Source organism: Bidens hawaiensis, unplaced genomic scaffold, assembly GCF_021521415.1.
Source record: "Bidens hawaiensis isolate Kalapana, Puna unplaced genomic scaffold, B.hawaiensis_p1.1 tig00045723_1, whole genome shotgun sequence".
NCBI lineage: Eukaryota > Viridiplantae > Streptophyta > Magnoliopsida > Asterales > Asteraceae > Bidens > Bidens hawaiensis.
The window spans coordinates 79,872-105,036 of NW_027498148.1; the positions used below are offsets into that span (position 1 = coordinate 79,872).

A 25,165-nucleotide genomic window follows, 5' to 3' on the forward strand; every position below is an offset into this window, starting at 1 on the left:
TTAATCTGTTGCTCGTGAATGTCCAAACGAGAATTCTAATTAACCAAAATTGAACTGGAATAAAAAATCAGACTTAGATCCGAAAAGCAGATCTGAAATCGAATTGGATCTGAGATCTGAACATGAAAGCAGATCTGGAAATTGAAATCGAAATGAGAGCAGAGGTGTGGCAGGTCGGACCAATGATAGGGTTTGATATATTATGATTGTGGTTAACTGAGATTAAAGAATAGGATAAGGCAAACAAAGAACCGAACGATAGTATTAATGAAAATATATAGAAAAGTTACAATAGATTCCCGAGCCGAGCTCTCTCTCACTGCATAAGCAGGAGCCATGGCAATGCCATCCTAAACATAAATCTATTTCCCTCTCCCTATTAGCTATTAATCCCTATTAATAGAAATATTAGTTACACTTGACCCCTCCCAAAATAAACAAATGTTTTTTGTTTCAGAAACCTCTTTACCCCATTTTAGATAAGATTTTTGATGATTTGAAATCTCCTGCAAGTATAATTAATAATTTTAAATCTATTTATATTATGTGAAAATTTTCAACTTAAAACTTACCAGTAGAAATTGACTCGTTTAGGGTATCTTCGAATTGATGTGAATCAAGCTTAGGATCCGAGTATAGCATGGAGCAAAAGGGCCTATGAAAAATTTAAGAGGTTTAGAAAGCAAGTCAGGAAATTAAATGAATTATAGATCAAATAATGATTATATGTGTATGTTTGTTACCTGTCCATACTTTGTACTTGGATTCAAACTCCTCAATATCCGCTTCTGTAACCTACATTAATATTTGTATTATTAACAAAAAGCCCTGTTGGCCTAACAAATTCAAAAGCTTACAAATTGATTGACCTAACTATAGAGCACCGCTATTCTAGATGAGCTTCATCCAACAATATAAAAGTTGCCTAACCTTTTTCTTTTAAGGGGAACGCCATTGCCAGCTGGGCGGTTGACATATCATCTTCCATGTTCACACATATTTGGAATGTTATAAGAAATGCAAATATTGTCAAAGAGAATTTAAATAGAGTCTGAAAAGAGTAGTTTACACTCATAAACACCGAGATTACGTGTCCACACAAAGGTTTAAAAGTAAAACATTATGTCTTCGCCGAGTTATGGATGTATCATTTTGAGCTGTGTAAATACACATGACAAGTCAGCACTCTTTATAATATGCATAACTTAACAAAAAGGGGAATTTCATATATATTTTTTCTAATATATGAACCTAAGAAATCCTCTAAAGAGAGTATCAACAACAGAAAGCTTTTTTATAGGTGTCATTGAGCAAGGTTAACTGCTGTCGCATACAGGAAATGTGTCACGTATAGCTGGACGCATACACAGTTGACTCTTGGACCCTGGTAGTTCAGATATGGAAGTTAAGATTTTTAGTTAGCCTCCAAAACAACTCATCAACAACAAAAAAAATAAAAAAAGATCAAAAAAATTTAAAACATTCTAATATGTAGCACGTTTTCACATAAAACATTAAAATCTTTTAAGATAAATCATAACCTATTTCTCCATCACCTCCCGCAAGACCCCAAAGTACCCAAAGTGGCTGCAAAATAAAAATTATTGTAATTTGTAACTCTACTTGATTAAAGAAACTCTCTATTAACATCAAACCAAAGTAACAAAAGAAGTAAAGTAAGAGATGATAATAAGTTGACTAAAAATATATAATTGTTGAATAATGAGGACCAAACTAAATGAACACAAGCGGGGCATGTTCACGTAACATTAATCGAATAAATGAACATAAACAAACATGTGCATTTAAAAAAAAAACAGGTTTTTTTGTCCATGTTCACTTATGTTTGTTTGTGAATAGTAAAAACAAATGGTTCATGAGCATGAATGACCACAAACAATATGTATAGTAAGGAAAATAAAAATAAACTTGTTAAACGGGCCACATCTAACGAACAGTTGATGCAATAACTTAAATAAAAAGTTTAACATACAACTAAAACAAATACTGTACACAAACTCACAATGCTGCAAACCTATAACCAAAAGACTCTCATGTAAGGATAATCATATATCATATATGTGTCTTACCGACCAAATCTGAAGTCTTTAGGCCAAGAACAGAGTGTTAATGGTTGCCCTGACACGATCCCTTTTGACCCGTTACCCAGGCTGCTCAATTCACAACTACTACATTTGGCAACTATTAGTTATCCCACTGATTAATAATCCATCACTTTTTTTATGAGTTTTTTTTTATCATAAAATTATAGTGCAACATCACCTTAGGCTAGTAAATCACTTTTTACATCCCCAAGTCATTGCGTGTTCATACATATCCACCATCACTTTTCAGTGCACAACTTTCTTATTAGGGGAGTCACCTGATGCTCACTTTATATCATTCAACAATCATCACAGAAAAGAACAAACACTTTAAAAAAATTACCTTGATTAGATTGTGCACTCTCGATGGCATCAAAATAATAAAGCGCTGAAGTAGGGGTCTGGTAATTGAGCTAGTGGCTGCAGTAATCTTGGAAGCACATCACCTGGTAAAACATAATTTCCATATTTATAAAAAAAAGGGTTAAAATACACCCATGAGTCTAAATCATAAGTTGGCATTTCAACAAACTCCTTACATGCATCACATAAATTCAACATATAATAGGGTTAATACTTTCACGCCCAGCTGAAATTCCCATAAAAATCACGACCAGATTCTTGTTTACAATCTCTAAGTTAACCTAATTAAATTAAACCAGGCTTCAATAGACGAATATGGGGAGCATAATCTTACCTTAAATACACAGCGATGTAGACACCAGCATTCGATAACCAAAAATGGGTAAAACTCTTGAGTATCCATTCAATCAATCAAGAGGAGTTTAGCCGTTCACATTTATCTTCAGAGTAATGGCCGAATTGATAACACGAATTGAATGGCGATGGGAGAGACTGAAACCGACGACAGAATTGAATGGCATGTCAATTGAGGGATAGCATTGATTTCGCATTCAATCGAAGGATTACACCGTTTATTCCTAGGGACAGTCTTTGTAGTGAATTGTTTCCGGAAAAGAGTCTTTAAGTCGCCTGCGAGAAGAGTCTAGTAAATGTGACGGCGGCGTCTGAATGAGAGAGAATGGAGGGAGTCAGGGAGATGAAAGGTTGCATGTCCCCATTATAATATAGATTTGTTAATTTTAATCTCCTAAACATGAAATATTATGCACTGATAATGACATAGTCATATTAATATGCATATTGATAGTCATCTTTAGACTATATAATGATTAGAAAATAATATTCATACTACACATGACTACATAGTTGTGAATGTATATGTTGTTATTCAACATATACGCCCTATATGTTATGCGGCGTGAATATTGAACAAAATCATGTTTAAATAATAAACAATTCAAAGTTTATGTATATTAATAAGAGGAATTGAATGAGTTGAAACAGAGTGTAAACTACAAAATGTAAAAAAAAAAACGTGATACTAATTAAGAATCATTTTATTAGTTTGGAATATTAGGTGAATTACCATTTTCAGATATGAAGAGCATACATTACGATCAGAATGTATGCGTCCCGTCGTTTAAAATGGGATGGTAATAGGTATGAAAAAATGTTAAACCTATTTAATATTGATTATTTTAAAAAGGAATTGTTCATGGTTGAAACTTGAAGAGATTTACAAAAGGGATGGAAAATTATATAAAATAATAAAAATGATGGTCAACTTATTTTGTCGTACATATAAGGTTCATAACATTTTCTTATTTTTGAAATGATATAACTGAACCCTAGTAATTAGGATGTTATATTTAAAAGTTGCTACAATAAAATTTAACATAAATGGAAAGCTTTTGAATACGTAAATTTATAATTATTATTGTTTAATTAGTTATAGTAATTAATAATTGAGTTTGAATGATTGAAAAAAAGTGCCAAGTGGCACAAATATGGTTCAAATAGGTGCCAAGCGACACAAATACATTTTTATATACTATAATAGTAGATTTTGAAAAACAATCCCCAATTTTTTCTATCATTTTCCATTATTGTACAAAAATTCTTAATTCAAGAAACATTTAATTTTTCAATTTCTCCCTCATCCCCACACTTGAGGTAAACATTGTCCTCAATGTTTTAAAATTTATCATTTAACTGAACATACTAAGGACGAGGTTAAAATTTACTTTGATCAATTTTAAAACCGGGCTTGATGTGCTGGCCTATCTTAATATACACTTATACAATTACACTTTTAACACAAAAACTAGCAAAACAAAGAAGATTATGAAAACAAAATCACCTGATAAGAAATAAAACACTCATGTGCAACTCTCGTAACCTCGATGATGCTCTCGGTGAACCTTTCTTCTCAACTCTCAAAACAATATCAGCAAACTCTCAAAAGCGTAGAAGCATGCTTCTCACAATTTATTAGAATAGGTCTTTTTAAACCGTTTGCAAAACTCCTAATTTTAATTACCAAACCGAGCTTAAATAAATTTCATAATCAAATTTGTTAAATGAGTAAAAATGTTAAAAGACATAACTCACTTTCGTAGGAATCACGATTGCATTTAGCGTATGCAACAAGTCCTTTAAATCCGCCGGTAGCCCGGGTGGATGAGTATGGTCTCATGAGGGTTTATAGTGAACTACACCCACAAAGTTCAACTATAACAAAAATATACACATACCTGAATACAAGGCCGGGTTGCCTCCCGGTTCGCGCTAAGTTTTTGTTAAGCTATTCAGCCGGACCGTTACCTGATTTCTTGGTTATGGTGGTCTAATGGAGTGCTTACCTTCCTCCACCTGAATACAAGACCGGGTTTATTCTTATTTTAATTATTTTTCTTCTTGTATTCTAATTCCAGGACGAAATTTTCAAAAAGTTGTGAATACTGTAATATTAGTTAAATTTCGGACCTTAAAACCCGACCCATTTTTTTTTAATTTGTTTATTTATTTAATTATTTATTTGATTTTCATTATCAAAGATTTACAAAATATGCCCCTAACTAACTTTTAACCCAAATATGTATCCACCTCTATTGAGCAGGGGGGCTAATTGCAAATAATGTTCAAATCTTTTCTTCTTCCTCTTTCCTCTTTCCCTCCATCGCCCGATAACACTAATCTTTATTTCTTAATCTGTAATTTTCGAAGTTAATCAATGATTGACATTATCAAATCATTTACTAACCAAAATCGCATAACCCCGACGATCTAATTAGGGAATTAATGTTAATTTGGCAGCCAATTACGCATCTAACTAACTGCGACCTAATTGTTCTTAAACCACTATAAATACGCAACGAATTTACAATTAAACTCGCACACACCCCCCTTGTACTAGCACCATAACTCAATTTACTAAAAGAAGCCGCTCAAATCAGTCGCAAGATCAAGTTATAGTCGGAACTCCTTGTTCCTCGTTCTCCCTTAATCCGTTAACGTTTCAGGTAATAAAAACGTGCATTCAGTTCGTCCATCATCGGCTAACAAAAACCCTAACTCAGTTGTAACTTACGCTAATCAATCAAACCAATTCATGATCTAGGGTTCTTGTTGATTGGGGGATGGATTTTGGATTCTGTATACATACTGTAAAGAACGCTCACGATCACAAGTTGAAGCACCAGCCTGATGGCTGGTGCATAAAAGTTTAAAACACTGAACGGTCCAAGGCGCGGGTTCGAACCCCTGGACCCGTTTTCTTTTGTTTTTTTTATTAAAGAGCTTTAAATCAATTTTTGTTATATATATATGGTTTATATATCACTAGATGAACTTTATTTTGTTAAAAAAAAGCGAACCTAAGGTATTATTTTCCGGACTTTACACCTTATCCTGACAACAACATATCATATACAAATATATTTATACATAGATATATTTTATATATGCATTGATATATAATTGGAACTCTAATAAACTTATATATATATATATATATATATATATATATATATATATATATATATATATATATATATTCGTCGTATATTAAAATTAACCGAACTAATAACGTCCGAAGCAAATTACGTTTAACTCTCCCATTAGTACATATATATATATATATATATTATAATATTTAATAATATTATTAGATAATAGTTACGTTTTTATCAATAGTTAATATAGCATGAATATCAAATAATAATAATAATATAAATACAAAATAATTATAGTAAAGGTGCATTTAGTTTTCCTATCTTTAAATGTATTTAATGTGTAAATCTAACATAATAATAATAATAATAATAATAATAATAATATTAATGCTAATAACAAGAACAACGATGGTAATAATAATATTAAATAATAAATAACAAATATATTAATGAATTTAAACCCGAAAAGACTACAAATTATTTAAAACAATTAATAACCTTAACAATTGAACTAGCAATTCGTTAATCTCAATTTTGGCTTAAAACCCCATCAAACCTTAACTACGTTATAACTCTTGTTAATATTTCATTTATAAATTAATTTATATTATATTTAACTAGGAATCTTTGTCGGCAAATCTTGAGGAGCTCGATCGTTTTCACTTTAATTGTTTATTGCCGTTTCATCTTCACTAATCTACTTGCTAAAGGTGAGTAATTCACATCCCCTCTTTTTACCGTTTTATATTTTGGGGGTGTTTTGCGCTCAAAAACTCAGTTATTTTATTTTACACTGCAATTCCATTATTTGTGTTTGTATGATATTGCTCAATTGGTTATACGTGCGAATGTGACTATGCGTTTACTTTTAAGTTATGGTTGTTGGTATCTCATCTTCATCCTCATTAGTATGATGATTATACGCCGTCGGAGTATCTTGTTATATATGTGATTTGAGTGAAAAGACAATTTTTATATTTATTGTTATGTTAGTTGTATTAGTTCATATTTATCGCAAAGAATTGTCATTTTCAATATTATATGTATTCAAAAACCGTAATTACTTACTTAACTTTATGTTGGCAAACTATATATTTTCACGCATGACGCATGTAGCTTTTTGGGATGAAGAAAACAAGTTAAAGAATAGTTAGACTTTAGGTTGCATGACGAATGAAAACTTTTAGATGAATTTTAATTATTTTTCACTTGTAATGTTTATTTATTTCGAGACAATGTTTGTGTTTTTACGTACTTAAAATTTATGAAATAAATAATTTAGATATTGACACGTGTATTATACTTTAGTGTCTTTTGAGGTATGATACAATTATGTCGCGCCCTGGCATATTCCGCTGTAGGTTGGGGTGTGACACGTTTTACCACTATGGTAAGTTCTGGGCCGTAACGACTTTGTCAACTTGCTTTTACACGACCCGATTGTTAACCGGATCACGGCCATGAACTTGTTTTTTCATCAAGTTTATGCGTTTCTTGTATCTTGCAGCCCGATCTACTATTATACCAAGTTTCATGGCAAACCGACTTCAAACACTTAACCGGCCTTTTTAACCCGAAACTTACCTAACGGGTTTGGATGGGTTCGGATTTGGACCAACTCGTGGATCTAGACATGTTTCTTGGTGTTTGATGATGCTTGAACACGAGATATATCCTTGTTTCTCTTGAATCTTAAATGAATATGAAAGGATGAGAGTTTGTGTGTGTTTTGAGTGTGTATATGGAAAAAGTGATGGAAAATGTGGTTAAGGGGGGTTATATAGGAAACCCCGTGGGCCTTATGGCGCATAACCATATCCTAACCCATTCCTAAATCCATGTCAACATAATCAAACACTAACACACTATTAAATTTACAAAATTTTATTTATGACTATTTACAAAAGTAGGATTTTACATTTATGGACCGAGAAGGATAAATGATATGTCTAGTCTACTAATTTAATTGTTTAAGAAAAAATGAAAAAGTTACATACTATACCTTTTCCCTAAATAAGTTTAACTGTATCGTAAAACAGTTTAGAAATTGGCAGCATTAACATATTCAAACAATATACAAACCCCCTTAATTATTCATATTAGGCAACATAGAGAAAAATCAACATTTTAATAAAATGTTGTCACCTAAGTTCGTCCTTATCCTCGTAGACTATCCGAAAATTCAAATCATACTGTTCCTATAAAAACGACCGATGACATCTTTTTAATCAAACAAAAGTTTTTAGCAACAAAAAGCAACCAAATATTTTAGTGAGTGAAAATGGATACCATTGGCGATATAGAGGCCGAATACACTTACGCAATGCAACTTGCTACCTCTATAACAATGCCAATGGTGTTGTCTAATGCAATCAAGCTCAAGGTCCTTGAGACCATAGCCGAGGGGGGGCCAGGTGCCAAGCTCTCGGCTCAAGAGATCGCAATCCGTTTGTCGGTCTCAAACGATGACGCCCCTAACAAACTTGACCGGATGCTTCAGTTACTAGCAAGCTATTCGGTTGTCACATGCACCCAAGTGGAGCATGATTCTAAGCCGGTTAGAGCGTATGGACTCGCACCTGTTGCTAATCACTTTATCCCGAATGAGGATGGTGCGTCGTTGAGCCCGATGATGGATTTGTTGCAAGATCAGGTGACCATTAAAAGCTGGTACGTTCAAATTCAGGGGCGGATTTAAGGGTTAGAGACCGGTACCGGAGACCGGTACAAAAAGTTATAATTTTGGTCATTTGTCACGCTTACATTAGACATTATCAATTTAAAATAATTTTAATTTAATATTTACTTTTTATTCCTATTTATTTTCAAATATTTAAAATTTATAGTTATCTTACATTTTGTAACCTTAAACGAATCCAAGATATTTTATAACAATATTCATATGCAAAACGCCTATAACCTTTCATTCAAATGGTGAATGAGTTATTCAAGATATATATCTTTTGTTAAAAAAACCCACGCAATATGCGGGTCTCAAGATATGCATAAATAACTAAATTAACACACAGACATTTAATTAGTCTTCATATTTATTATAATTTTATAAAGTAATACTTTGGAAAAAGAGTTGTCATTATTTTCAACGTATTAAATTTTGTTTATTATCCTTTTTAAAATTAAATAAAATTGGATTTTAATAATTTAATATTTTTGTAATTGATCGATAATAATCCATCTTAGAATATTATTTTCATCAGTCTCACATTTTACACTACTTTTTCTCAGTGGGCATCGGACTAAAACCGGAATTAGTTATAATTCAAACTAATCAGTTATGAATATCTAAAACATGTACCTCGGCTATAGGCTAGTTTAACCAAACCAAACTTACCCATACTTAAACCTGTTAAAATATACCAAAATACTCGCATTGTGCCACTATTTGTCTAGATGACAAGAAAATTGTGATACATAATTGATAAACACTTCTTTTTGACATTAAAGATATATATGTCCATAAAATGTAGATGCTTTTTCCATGTGGTGGTTAGTTTTGACAAATTCTATAGATTTACACTGTACAATGATAGATTATTAATTTGTAACAAGGCGGTTAACTTATTCAACGTTGTTTTTTTTTTATATATAACAAGGTTTAAACTTAAAGATTCAGTAGTTGACGGAGGCACTCCAGTTGACAAGGTCACTGGAATGAAAGGATATGAATTTATGGCATCCGATCCTCGGTTCACCGAGGTTTTTAACAAGGCCATGAAAGATACTTCAGCAATTTTAATAAAAGAAATTCTCAAAGATTACGACGGCTTCAACAACCTCAAAACTTTGGTTGATGTTTGAAGAGGTAGGTCCCAGCAGAGCCCAGTTGGACCCGCAAGACTCACCTTGAACAGGGACGTCTGCGCAACGACCAACTGCTCCCGCATGACCCACCATGCTCAGAGAACCTTACGCGCAGTACGCCAGCTGTACCCGCAGGGAAAGCCTCCCAGTGGTGAAGTACCCCGCCTGTTCCCGCAGTTGCGGATACAAGCCATCAGGGAAGGCTACCCGCACTAACAGCAAGGCTACACGCACAAGGCACTAGCTACTTTAGTAGTCACATGAAGGAATGAGCAAGGCGGGAATACTCCCGCCTAAATGAGCCAGTCCGTATGCTTCTGGAAGATCTTTTGTACTATACCTACTAAGGTATGGGCAGAACAGACGATTTGACCAGAACAGCCCATGAACCAATCACAGGGTGACAGCTCACCGACAACAGTACGAGGAGGAGCACCCTCTAGTACTGTTTGTCACTATTAGCCGCTGCCTACTCACCAACCCTTACGATAGGACGTGCGCAACCTACAGTTGGTGGAACAGTGCGTAGCCGGCAGTAAAGGAACAGTGTATAGCCGACCTTGTTACTGTCGGCCGTAGCCTATCCACCAACCAGCATGGCCTGTGCGTAGTCCACTGTTGGTGGAACAGGAATACTATTCAGCCGGCTGTACCTTCTAGGAAACCTACCTTCGGCTATAAATACTCCAACACCTTGGAATGGTAAGGACATCATCTGATATATCTCTCTTATCTAGCAATCTCTTAATATACACTTATATTCAGAGCAATCTAGTCTGATTCTCACGCCGGAGGGTGGTCACAAGGAGGAACCCCCCCCCTTCTCAGTGACGAGCTTACGGTGTCTGTTTTGCAGGTCCCCTGAAGAACAACCTTCTCTGCTGGACCTCATCCTCGTGGGAAACATTACTTAACCCCCAGATTATCTATAATCTGCCCAGGGTTCACTTAGTGTTTCTTCATTGGCGCCATCCGTGCATAAAAGCTAGAACTAATTATTAGTTTTTTCAAAATTTCTGAAGAAATGGTTAATGTTACTCCGGTCCCAAGGCCAGTAATCGACCAAGAAACCCCGGTAACCACAACCCCAGCAACTGGGGGGAACACCGGCGGTTATACAAATCTTACGAACACTACCCCGGTTACCCAAGCCGGGGCAAGTGCAGTAAATATTCCACTGGGGTTCACTGATGCCCAGTTGGAAAAACGAACGAGGGTCCCTCGCCAAACACTAGATCAAGTTAAGGCGTGGGCCGAAGCACGTCAGAAAGAGTTCCAAGCTGAATTGGATGAACGCTTGCGTTCAGTTCAACAGGCTGACGAATTCGGCAGTACTCGCCAACATCTCAATATGAACAGTGAGTGCGAGTACTCAGACGATGAGAGGGAAGAATCCGATACCGACGCAAACCCTCGCCATAAGGCGAAAGGGAAGCGTAAGGAAACGGACTTCCAACCGAAAAGGAATTTTGGGGAAGCCTTTAAACCAACGAATGCGGAGAGAAACCCGCGTGACTTCTACAAAACCTTTAGACCAACTGCTACAAATGCAGGAAAGTCAAAGTTCGCAAGGGACATTGCGGAAGCAATCGCCCCGAGAAGTGCCAAACAAATGTCCAACATTGGCACTTATGATGGTCTATCCGACCCAGACGACCACTTGAACAGATTCATTGCGGGGGCAACCGTCAGTAACTGGACGGAACCCACGTGGTGTTATATGTTCCAGATGACTCTGGTTGGAGCGGCCAGGGCATGGTTCGATCGTTTACCGGTCCACCACATATATGATTGGGCGGACTTTCAAAACAAGTTCAGCCAACACTTCAGCCAACAAAGGAAATATACTGAAGAACAGTGGACGATCCTCAACTGCGTCAGAGAGGAGGATGAATCTTTACTAGACTTCATCACTCGCTTCAACTCCAAAAAGCTAAGTCTGGGCAACATAAGTGAAGATCTTGTTCGCGCCGCATTCATCCAGGGCGCAGAATACCCAGAGCTTATCCGCACATTGACGGGTAAGGACGGCATGCCATCCACATGGGATGCCATCATGACGGCAGCCAAGCGCTTTGCCGAGACGGAGAAGCAACTGGGAAGGGATCTTCCCCAGAGTACACACCTCTACACGCAAAGGACCAGAGAAAACAATGTTCGGATCGCCCGGCAGAACAAAAAGAGAAAGCTAGGTATTTGGCAGTCAAGGGTAAACTTTGACACCTCATCCAGCTCTCACCCTCTTGTTGGCGGAAGAAATAACACACACCCTTCAAGCCAAAAACACCGGTGGACGCCACTCACCAAAAGCGTTACGGAGATATTTGCCACTGAAAAGCTACCATGGCCAAAAGCTCCAATGATCCGGCAGCGACCTAATGCGGATCAGAGCAAATCCTGTGACTTCCACGGGACAAAAGGTCATAGTACGGAAGAGTGTACATCCTTGAAGGATATTGTTGAAGCATTCGTCAAGGATGGAAGACTGGCACACCTGGTGGCATCAATCAAGAAGGGAGGAAGGAACGACAACCGGTACCGAGGCAACGGACGAAAGCCCGTTGACATCAGCATCAACATGGTTCATGGTAAGATCAGAGGAAGAAAAAGGCGAACGACAGAACCATGTGCGTGGAAGGAAGCTGAGGTGCGCTTCCCGCGAGTGCCAGGAGGACCCAGCAAAGAAGGCCCTATCGTCATCAAAAGCCAGCTGGGGCACTACATCACTTCTCGCACTCTTGCTGACAACGGCGCCTCGTCAACGGTGATGTACAGGCAGTTCTTCGACAAGCTAGATGACGAAGACAAGGAACGCCTGGAAACGATCTGCGCCTCGATGGAAGGGTTCGATGGCAGCACAAACACCCCCCTGGGTATCCTATCTTTCCCCGTCACTCTTACGGACGGGAATCACTCACGCACAGAAGACGGGGATTTTGTCGTAATGAGGAAGCCACACCACACATACGACATTCTCTTCGGAAGAGACGGGATGGCAAGATTCAACGCCGTGGTATCCTCAGTCCACGGCATGATGGGATGGCCAACAGCTGAGGGTGTAGCGATGATCACCGGCATTCCCCAGGTATGCATCACATCTGTCTCATCTAAACCCAAACCAAAGATGGCTAAACCAACCATCACCGAACCAGAAAGATGGGCCTTCAACGGCAAATACCCTGACCAGGCCGTCTCCATTGGCCCAACAGTTGTTGATCCCACACGCACCTTACTCAAGCGCTTATTACAAAAAAACGCTGACATCTTCGCGTGGACACCAGCTGACATGACTGGTGTACCCCGAAGTAAGGCAGAGCATAAGCTCAAATGCGATCCGGCTGTTACGCCAATCGTACAAAAGCGCAGAGTAATGGGGCCAGAACAAACTAACGCGTGTAGAACCCAAGTCAAGGAACTCCTTGACGCAGGCATCGTACGCGTTAGTAGATATCAAACTTGGGTTGCAAATCCCGTTATGGTACCGAAGAATAACAAACAATGGCGCATGTGCATAGATTTCAAGGACTTGAACAAAGCATGCCCCAAAGATTGTTATCCGTTACCTGAAATTGATCTTAAGGTGGATTCGTTGGCACCGTTCCGCCTTAAATGCTTCCTGGACGCGTATAAGGGGTACCATCAAATCCACATGGCCGTTGATGATCAGGACAAAACCGCTTTTCGGACGCCCGATGGCACATTTTGTTACCAAATGATGCCATTCGGACTTAAGAATGCCGGGTCCACATACCAACGCCTGATGGACAACCAGTTTCATGCCCAAATTGGGAGGAACTTGGAAGTCTACATGGATGACTTGGTCATCAAAAGCCCTGACCCAGAAGCGATGTTGAAAGACATCGAAGAAACTTTCAACACGCTCAGGAAGATAAACATGAAGCTCAACCCGAGCAAGTGTGCCTTTGGAATGGAAGAAGGGAAGTTCTTGGGGGTCATCGTCACTAAAGATGGCTTCAGAGCGAACCCTGAAAAGGTCGAAGCCATAATTAAAATGGAATCACCTACCACCATCAAACAGGCTCAGACACTGAATGGACGACTAGTGGCACTTAATCGCTTTTTGGCAAACCACGCGGATAAGTCATTTCCCTTCGTGTCAACGTTGAGAAACTGTTTAAAGAAAACGCACTTCCGCTGGACACCAGAAGCGGAAGCAGCTTTTCAGGAGATTCGGTCACGCTTGATCGAACTCCCAACGCTCACAGCACCAAAAGCGGGAGAGGAGTTAATCCTATACCTTTCCGCAACAGATAGAGCAACCGGGGCAGTCCTGCTAGTAGAGCGAAAAGGCATCCAGATGCCAATCTATTATGTCAGTCGTATCCTAACAGACGTAGAAACCCGGTACTCTACCCTCGAAAAATTAGTCTTAGCACTTATACACGCTTCACGCAGGTTAAGACGATATTTCCAGGGTCACCCAATCACCATTCTCTCCAACTTCAAACTTGCAAACGTTCTAGGCAAACCCGAGTTATCGGGACGCCTAGCCAAATGGGCAATTGAGTTGGGGGAGTACGCGATAAAGTATAAGCCAAGACCAGCCATAAAAGGCCAGGTTTTGGCCGACTTTATTGCAGAAGTGCCTGCATCGCGGGAAAAAGAGTGCCAGGAAGAGGCTCAACCCTCTCCAGCACAAGACATCAATGATGTCTGGCGACTCTACACTGATGGAGCAGCCAGTAACGAGGGTTCAGGCGCAGGGCTGAAACTAACCAACCCAGCAGGCCAAGAATACACTTACGCTATTCGACTGGATTTTCCAAGTACGAATAACGAAGCCGAGTATGAGGCATTCTTGGCTGGGCTGAGAATTGCGCGTAAGATGGGAGTGAAACACTTGGAAGCCCACGTGGATTCCATGTTAGTAGCCAATCAAATCAATGGGACGTACACGGCCGTGAACGACACAATGGCCCTGTACCTCGCACAAGCAAAATCCCTTATGCGCGATTTCAACGACTGCAAAGTCATACACGTCAAGCGAAGTGAAAACAAATCTGCGGATGCGTTAAGCAAGCTTGCATCGTTAGCCTTCACCCACTTAGGAAAGGACATCCGCATTGAACTCCTCGAGACACCTTCGGTCCCGCACAAGGAAATTTGTGTCATCCAAACCGGCACAGAAACATGGATGACACCAATAATAAAATACCTTGCGGCAGGTACACTGCCAGAGTCAAAAACACAGGCAAGAAAACTACGCTGTAAAGCACTGAATTATCAACTCATCGATGCCATCCTTTACAGACGTAACTTTCTTGGCCCACTCTTAAGATGCGTGGACAACCAAGATGCTGACTACCTCCTAAGGGAAGTACACGAAGGCATCTGTGGAGTACACGCAGGTCCCCGCGCTGTTGTAGCTAAGCTAAACAACGCGGGATACTTTTGGCCGGGGATGCATACGGATGCGCTGGCATACATCAGAAAATGCAGGTCTTGCCAGCTTTACGCACCTAACACGCACCGCCCGAAGAATGAACTTGTTCCAGTCACCTCTTCATGGCCATTTCAGAAGTGGGCCATCGATGTGGCAGGCCCATTTCCTACAGCAGCAGGAAATGTTCAATTCCTAGTGGTAGCCATCGACTACTTCACCAAGTGGATAGAAGCAAAACCCTTAGCCCAAACAACCGCGAAACATATCAAAAAGTTTATTTGGGAATTTATTATTTGTCGTTTTGGACTTCCACAGAATTTGGTGAGCGATAACGGCACCAACTTTGCTGACAAGAAGCTACAACAGTGGCTGAAAGAACTTCAAATCACCCACACCTTTACCTCAGTGGCACACCCGCAAGGTAATGGTGAGGTGGAAAGAGCAAATAAGAGCATCGTTGAAGGTATAAAGAAAAGACTCTTGGAACACAGATCCGGCTGGGTGGACGAGCTTCCGCACGTCCTTTGGGCAAACAGAACGCTGAAAAAGGCCAGTACGGGAGAAACCCCGTTCAGCCTCACTTATGGCACTGAAGCCATGGTCCCGGTCGAAATTGGTTTACCCTCACCAAGGGTCTTGATTCAGCCAGAAGACAATGATGCGGAAAGACGGTTAGATCTTATGCTAACCGAGGAACGCAGAGACTTAGCCGCAGTGCGTGAAGAGAACTACAAGCGACAAATGCAAAAGTACTACAACACGCGGGTAAAACTCTGCAACTTCAATGTAGGAGACTACATACTGCGTAACAACGAGGCTTCGAACCAAGAACGCCCAGGAAAGCTGGCCCCGGTCTGGGAAGGGCCATACCTTATCAAAGAAGTTCTGGGAAAGGGCGCGTACCGGCTCGAAAGGCTCGATGGCACTCCCATCCCAAGAACATGGAATGGAGCTCAATTACGCAAATGTTATATGTAGATCAATTCCAAACTTGTAAAGAAAAGGCCTAGAGCCACTTCTAATGGAAATGATTCTCCTTTCACAATGTGTTAATAGCCTTACCTTTATACTTATGAACTTCCCACACTAATGTGCCGGTATTCACCGCATAAATAGGGGAAGAAGTAAGTCGTTACGTGTGGAAGGCGGTAAAACCCGCATAAACACACGGTAAAAATTTCAAGTTTTAAGGAAAACCTACAAACAGGTCAGATGTAAGTAAAGTTTAGCCATCCTTGTAAGTGCAAGTGACGGTCTTACCCGCACAATCACGAACAAGGAGGCAAAACTTCAACCTATCATCCACCACGTCCAAAGGTTAACTTATTCTGAACACTTAGAAAATTTCAAAGGAAAAGATGAGGAAAACTTCCACGCAGGTCGGATATAAGTAAAGTTAAGCCATCCTACTAAGTGTAAGTGACGGTCATACCCGCACAATCATGAAAGAGGAAGCGAAACAAACTTATAATTTGCCACGTTAAAAAGTTAAATTATCTAAGTACTAAAGAAATTGCTAAGTTAGATCAAAACATGCGTAAAATAAACAAGGCAAAGAACTAACACAATCTTTATTTCATCAAATTCAAATATTACAAAGATAGCTATACAAAAGCTAAAATCTATGCTAATGGTGGAAAGGGATCTTCAGAATCAAGCTTCAGGACCACTTCCACTTGGACCCGCTCCATCAGCAGAGCGTGGTGGTTCAAGGAAAGCTTTAAGGATAGCTAGCCCTTCATCAGCAGCAGCGACTTCGTTCACCTTCTCCACCACCGGATGCGGGAAGGCGGCATACTGGTTCACTGCTTGGTCATAAACAGCTTCAGTATCCACATCATACAAAGGGAAGTTGGAAGGCGGGATGCCTTTCTCAACGAACCCTAGACCAAGCAGGAAGCCGGCCTTTTCCCCATCCTCATGAGAAGCGTTGAGGGCTGCGCTCATAGCATCGTCATAAGACGTCTCTGAGAAGACCCGATGCACAACCTACAAAGAAAAAATACAAGTATCAGAACCTTTTCTATTTACAAAGAAAAGCGTAAAGACATGAAAAGCTTACCCGAGACAACGCTTCTCGAAGAAGCCATTCCTTGGCAACCAGAGCTTCTTGGAGGGCGGCTTGAGCTTGGGTACAGGCGCGTTCGGCTTCGCTTTTATTAAGGTTGGCAAGCAACACTTCCTTTGCAGCAGCCTCTTCGACGCCCTTTAGCTTCCGCTCAGTGTGGTCAAGCACGCCCCTCTGGTCCAGGATCTCTTGGAGCTTCTTCGCGTCCTCCATCGCCAAGGCATCATGAGCCTGCTGGAGAGCCTCTAATTTGGCTTTAAGCTCTTCATTCTCCACGCGTAGAGGCTCAGCAACAGCTTCAGCCTTGGTGGCCCTTTCAGTTGCGTTCCTAGCAGTTTCCTTAGCCAGCCGAAGCTGTTCATTAACAGCTTGGGCAGCCTTGGAGCGAGCCTCGAGACGGGCCTGAACCTCAACTTCAAGGGCCTTGAACGCCTTCTCCTTCTCCGCCGCCGCGGCGGAAAGCCTCCTATTCTCCTCCCGGACAGCCCGCGCCTGAGCTACTTCCTGAAGGCGAGCTGCTTTTAACTTATCGTTTTCACGACAAAGCAGCTCGACGCGCGGCTGCATCCGGGCCAGGAGAACCCGAAGCTCATTGCTTAGCCTACCCTCCTGGTAGCTAGCCATGGCTTCCCCCAACGCACCACTGGGAGCAGCGTGACGAGCCCACTCCACGCACTCAACAGGTGTGCGAAGGGTTGTTCCTCGGCGGATGTTCCATCGTGGAACATACACTTCATTGGAATCCGACACTGCAAAAAACAAAAAGCAGTTAGGAAAAGATGATAATAATAAAATATATATATATATATATAAAAGGCCAAAAGAACCCTACGCACCTGTAGGGTCAATAACAGGCCGATAGCCGCCAAACCCGTCACCTGAACCCAAGGGAAATCCGTCCAAGAGGTCAGGTAGATGAGAAGGGGGCAGAGGTTGGCGAGAAGCCCCATGCGTACCTGAAGGATCGGCCGTCGAGGCCGATGACGGAGGAGGCATGGTGAAGTCCGCCGCGGTCGCCGCTGCGGAGTCCGCAGCAAACGTAACCGCCGGCTCGGTGAAAGATGCGGTAAAAATGGCACTCACAGCCGGCGGTGACGTCATCACAGCTGGAACAGTCGGCTCAGAGTGAGCAACTGAACCAGCGGAAGCAGGCGCAGGCGCCTGGGTCGTCGCCTCAGGTAGGCTGACCAAGCCTACCGTCATGGGCGGAGGGGTACTCTGCGCTCCACCCTGGAATGCGTCAACATCCACGCCTGCACAAAAAAGATTAAGTATTAATGATGAAAGACTATGAAGTTAAAGATAAAGGAAGTTTGTACTTACGGGTTTTCTTGAGCCTGAAAGTGCGGACGGGCGGGGATGAACCCGATGGAGCCGGCCTCTTCACGCCGGTCACCATTGTCATCCTGGGCCCTCCGGAGGTAACAATCGTCGCAGCCTCCGGAGCGGTCTTATCACCACCGGGATTCCCCGCCACCTCTTCGCTCTCGGTCTCCGAATCAGACCGAGGCGCCGGATCGGCAGTGGAGGCCACCTTCTCCTTCCCCTTCCCGCCGGCAGCCTTCTTCTTCCGCACCAACGGAGGACCATCTGCGGATTCCTCATCAGAACATACGATTAGAGGAATTCCAGCAGAGGTTTCAACATTGAGGGGTCGAGGGTCGAATAGCGCCTTACCTGGCCGCCTGGCGCTAAGGATCTCGTGGCCTAGCGGATAGACCTCCACGAACCGATCCGCCGTTTGTTCTAGGATGGGCAACTCGTTCTCGTCTAGAGCGCGAGTACCCATCCGAGCAGGACCGTCAGCCTCCCGCGGGTGCATGAGCGACTGCAAGTCGTTCCCCTCTGAAATAAACAGGAAAGAAGTTAGAAGAGATTCTAAATCAACAAAAAGAAACAAGGCATACCGTAAAGAACAGAGTTCGAACCGTATTCGAGGACGATCGGAATCTTTCGCGCATCCGCATTCTTCCACACCCGGCTCATCCCGAGCATCACCATCCCGGACTCCGCAAACCGGTAAACCGGAGATTGGACCCGGGATATCTTCGAGAACCATTCCGCCTCCTGGTAGTTGGAGGCGTGAAGGCTGGGAAGTGCTTGCCCGTTCTTGAATTTCATGGCAAGGGGGATGGTGCGAGCGGATATGTAGAAGAACTCCCGCTTCCACGAGCGAAGACTGCGCTCGGTTGCGCAAATCTTCAAACCCTTAATTCGGGTTATCAACGTATACCACCCCTGGATGCACCTCCAAGTGTAAAAGGTCATCAGGCGGTCAACATAGGGCTCAATGCCCAGAATCCGGCACACCCACTCGAAGTGCCGAATCTTGGCAATCGCCATCGGGTGCACCTCGGTCAGGTGCACACCGTGCCTCTCCAAGACACGGTACACAAACTTTGTCAATGGGAACCTAAGATTCCCATAAACAAAGAATGCAGCATATACCCCGATCTTGCCTCTGGGTGTAACACCCCGACCAAAGGCGGATTATACATCGGGGCGCCACATATTGTTTCATTACTCGTGACACTATTGGGTGTCAATATTTAATAAATATATTCATTCACGCATGCGCAACGTAAACACAAGATAACATAAATCAACATAAATCAATATATTATAAGGCAAAATATTCGAACAACAATAACTTGTCTTGATACATTTTAATCTAGGTCCAAAAGTAAAAACGTCCTACGTGTCCACAAGCTCCAAAAACAGCTACAGCAAACCTGAACATGTGTTAAAATAAACGTCAAACACTTGCGTGTTGGTGAGAAATCAAGTTTAATAGATAATAATAATCACTGAGCGCAACACGTGTATGTCTGGTGTTTAAAAAGGGTGTAATCAGATTGTGATCAAGCCTAAATAGATCATAGTTCATAGTTCAATCCGTGCTCCCAAATGAGCACAAAAACAAGAAAACATCTGTGCAAGTGTAAACAAAGAAACCCGTAAACGATAGGTCTCCCGTGTTCATCTAATGGATCCATGAAAACTTCGGAATAGGCCGAACAAAGCGGTTAATGATACACACATACAAATAAACAGCCAAGTAAACGTCCTCAACACATGGGATACTGCGCGACTAAAGTTCATAAACAAGTTTAAGACTCTAAGTTTGTATGAACACATGAACATCCCAAAACCTTAAAGATAAAAAGGGATTAGGTACGAGATTACTCACTTGATAAACGGTGCGGTGTAAGATAAAGCAAGAACCAACTCTTAATAAGCAAAGTTATCCTATAATTAAAGATTATCGTTTTAATGATTTGTTTCAAGTCTTGATTATAAGTTAGCATAATTAATAAGTAAATTATTATATATTATATATTACCGGAAATCAGGGCAGAACAGGAGAGAAAACGAAGGCAGAGAGAGGAGACGGCTGAAGGACAACGGCAGAGAGCAAAGGAAGAGAAAGATAATAAGTGTTTGTGTGTGTAGTGTTAAGAAAATAGCATTATTATTTATAGGGAAACCCTAGGGAACACAATCCCTAGAAAAGAGGAAAAGATCTTCAACAGGATCAAGCAAAAGATAACAAAAGCAAAAAGGTTCCAAAAGCAAAAGATATCAAAAGATACGGCAGCTGCAGGGGACAAAGGAAAGCTGACAGGGAACAGTAAACAGGCATGGGAGGGTCAGATAAAGGTACGGGTCAAAGCATGGAAAAGCAGATCTCAAAAGATAATGTCAGTCACTTTTTCTGTCAACCAATGGGGTTGGTGCGCATGCTGCGCCGAAAGTGGCTTTTCAGACATAAGACAGGTCAGGTCAACAGCACAGAAGATAAGACATCACAAAAGTAAACAGCTGGATTAAACAGAAGAAAAGACTCAAAGGGTTTAGCGCGAGAAAGCTCGAGCGCTGCGAGCGCGAAGGCAGACAAAACCAACCTTTGCGCGCCGCGGAAAGAACTACAATTCTAAGCGCGTCGCGGGAAGAACTATAATCCTTAGCGCGCTGCGGGGACAGTTCGCCTCGCTTATCGCAGCAACAGATGGTCTTCACGCAGGCTTCCTTGTAAGGAGTCTGGCGCGTGGAACTGCGCAGACAACCTTAGGCGGGAAGAAACAAAGGACAAAGAGTTAGAGGGGTTCAAGACTTAAGGGTTAAGCAGAAGGGCGGGATAGCGACAAGAGAGAAAAGAAGGCGGGACGGCGGAAAGAAAGAGAGAGAAAGAGGCGGGAAGGAAAATATATTATTAGTATTAAAAAGTAAAATATAAGTATAAATAAATATTAAATCATAACAGAAATAGATCGGATTAGAGAAACGGGTACCTGGGTCGGGTCGGATGGGGCAGATGTCACACTGGGGGCATCGTACACCGTCTGATGGGTTTCAGGAAACTCAGGCTCGAGAGACTCGAGCATGAACTTCCTGACGACGTACTGATACAGATCGACAGGCAGAGCACACTGGCACTCGCCAGCAGTACTCTTGTCATCGGCTGTAGATTCGAGATCACGAGACGACATCTTGCAGATATGAAAGAAGAAAACGATTTCAAGGGAATGCTCGACTGAAAAGATGAGTATTCGCCGGAAATCGTTTTGAAGATGAAGAGAGAAGTGAAAGTGTGAATTGCAAAGGACCCTCTCCCCCTTTATATACTAATCGCAATTAATGCGATGAATTTAATGCGGAAGAGAGAGAAATCGAAGGTGCAATGAAACTATGACACGTGGCAAAAAGCAAGCTGGCAACAGCTGTTGAAAGGACGCGTACCATTAATTTCGCGGCCACGCGCCCGAAAAATCGCGCCCACGCGCCTGAAAAAGCGTCTGAAATGACCAGGTACTGTCACGTCACCATAACTTCCTGCACGTCCTGACACAGTCAGAAGAAACCGTCGCACGACGTTTCAGAGGTTTGGACTGTTCTTATCCTTTCACCAACTCTTCGAATTTCAAAATTCAAAAAGATTCAAAAGTAAGCGGGAAAATACCCCTTACCTTGGCAACCAAGTAACCATAAGACGGGTGCGGGTACAGTGTCAAGGCAAAACCCTTCACATACTTAGCACCCGCAGGGAATTGACGCCAGGAATACATTGGAAGTAAAGTAACCATAAGACGAGTGCGGGTACAGTGTCAAGGCAAAACCCTTCACATACTTAGCACTCTGCAGGGAATTCAAACCAAGAAGGATCTTCTGGGCCATGCTTGCGGAAACGGGAATAACATCCCCGCGTAACGGGAACGTCGAGAACTATATTGTTTGAAACTCCAAGATGGAATTGGTGGTTTTAGCATAGTTGATCAGTACGTTGAAAACTACCAAAACCCCATGGAGAATCCACACAAGTGGGACTCAACGCTCCTAACTTGCGAGGAGGTTACAAACCTACGCGCTTCATACCCAAAGATCAAGCAGAAAAGTCGGGAATTTCTGCGTGACATCAGGAAAACCGCGGGAAGAATCACCACGGAAAACCTAAAAACTAAACCCTTTTCAAAACCCCTTGCTAAGTCCAAAAGTTCACCTCACTTATTAATAATTCATGAGAAGAACATTGGACTGGGGGGACTTGAAGAGGTAGGTCCCAGCAGAGCCCAGTTGGACCCGCAAGACTCACCTTGAACAGGGACGTCTGCGCAACGACCAACTGCTCCCGCAGGACCCACCATGCTCAGAGAACCTTACGCGCAGTACGCCAGCTGTACCCGCAGGGAAAGCCTCCCAGTGGTGAAGTACCCCGCCTGTTCCCGCAGTTGCGGATACAAGCCATCAGGGAAGGCTACCCGCACTAACAGCAAGGCTACACGCACAAGGCACTAGCTACTTCAGTAGTCACATGAAGGAATGAGCAAGGCGGGAATACTCCCGCCTAAATGAGCCAGTCCGTATGCTTCTGGAAGATCTTTTGTACTATACCTACTAAGGTATGGGCTGAACAGACGATTTGACCAGAACAGCCCATGAACCAATCACAGGGTGACAGCTCACCGACAACAGTACGAGGAGGAGCACCCTCTAGTACTGTTTGTCACTATTAGCCGCTGCCTACTCACCAACCCTTACGATAGGACGTGCGCAGCCTACAGTTGGTGGAACAGTGCGTAGCCGGCAGTAAAGGAACAGTGTACAGCCGACCTTGTTACTGTCGGCCGTAGCCTATCCACCAACCAGCATGGCCTGTGCGTAGTCCACTGTTGGTGGAACAGGAATACTATTCAGCCGGCTGTACCTTCTAGGAAACCTACCTTCGGCTATAAATACTCCAACACCTTGGAATGGTAATGACATCATCTGATATATCTCTCTTATCTAGCAATCTCTTAATATACACTTATATTCAGAGCAATCTAGTCTGATTCTCACGCCGGAGGGTGGTCACAAGGAGGAACCCCCCCCCCTTCTCAGTGACGAGCTTACGGTGTCTGTTTTGCAGGTCCCCTGAAGAACAACCTTCTCTGCTGGACCTCATCCTCGTGGGAAACATTACTTAACCCCCAGATTATCTATAATCTGCCCAGGGTTCACTTAGTGTTTCTTCAATGTTGGAGGTGGACTTGGAGGAAACCTGTATATGATTGTATCAAAACATAAAGAGATTAAAGGCATCAATTTTGATCTACCTACTATGATAAGTCGTGCACCACAATTTCCAGGTACGTATGCGCGCATGTGTGTTCTTGATTTCATCATATAAATTAGTGAAAGCAATATTATTGTGTCTTTACGTTTATGTGAATTCAGGTGTAGAACATGTTGCTGGAGATATGTTTGACGGTGTTCCCAAAGGTGATGCCATTTTCCTCAAGGTAATTATATGCTTCCTTTTAAAATTAGTTAGTAATTTACAACTAACTTGTACTATAAATTACAATAAAATATTAAAATACAGTGGATAGTGCATGGATGGGGTGATGACGAATGCATAAAGTTATTAAAGAACTGCCATACGGCTTTACCGGATGATGGGAAAGTAATCATAGTAGATAAGATTGTTCCTTTTCTACCAGATACAAGTTCTATCACGAAAGCCGACACTCATCTTGATGCACTCATGTTGACTTTAACATATGGAGGAAAGGAGCGTACCGAGGAAGAGTTTCTGACGTTGGCTATGGAGTCAGGATTCAGCAGCATGAGAAAGAAATGCTTCAAGTGCACCTTTTGGGTTATCGAATTCTATAAGTAGAATTATCTTAAAACTGCAATATTACTAAATAAGTGCAAGTTTCCAAGATGGATTAAAGAATGTTTACAATGTTGTATTGTTGTAACATCTCAAATTTTATGCTCATTCAATAAAACTTCCACAGTTTATTTTATAACTTGTTTAAATCCTTTCTTATGAAACTAGGATAGTGCCCGCGTTACACACGGGTGAGACATATTTAAAACGTTATATATATATATATATATATATATATAGGGAGATAATAAAGAGAGAACTAGAGAATTAATAAAAAAATATTTTTAATTTAACTACAAAAAATATTTTTAAATTTTTTTTCGTTCATCCTTCTTATATGTTGTTATTCTTCACTAAAAAAAATAAAAATAACAATAATAAAAAAACTCGTTGTAGTGAACATATGCAATACATCGACTTTTTTTATTGCATGCGTGCACTAGTATTTATTTTGATATGTGCAATAGTGTTGAATAGCATATATGCAATTTTTTGTATTGTATTAGTGCAATAGTGTCATATTATATACAAAAAATAAAAAAAATTGATATAGTGCATATGTGCATTAGTGTTGTATTATGTATATGCGATAGTGTGTATTGCATGCAATTATTAGTGTTGTATGTGCATGCAGTGACGGAACCAGAACATTTCAATCGGAGGGTTATAACATAAAAATTTTTTATATCATAATTGAACAATTTAATGCATGTATTGTTAGTTAATAATTCTATCAATAGCTTAGCTTGTAAATTTTCAGTCCCTAATTTGTTTCTAAATAACATAAACGTT

General features: G+C 41.2%; 1 protein-coding gene across 1 annotated transcript; it reads left to right on the top strand.

Annotated features, from left to right (window-relative positions):
- Nucleotides 1-8,203: 8,203 nt before the first annotated feature.
- On the top strand, nt 8,204-24,376 carry LOC143595920 (caffeic acid 3-O-methyltransferase-like). Its single transcript, XM_077074816.1, has 5 exons — nt 8,204-8,593; nt 9,538-9,736; nt 23,720-23,843; nt 23,932-23,996; nt 24,080-24,376. Exons 1-5 carry the CDS (start codon nt 8,205-8,207, stop codon nt 24,374-24,376), a joined length of 1,074 nt encoding a protein of 357 aa, XP_076930931.1. The 5' UTR covers nt 8,204.
- The last annotated feature ends 789 nt before the right edge of the window (nt 24,377-25,165 follow it).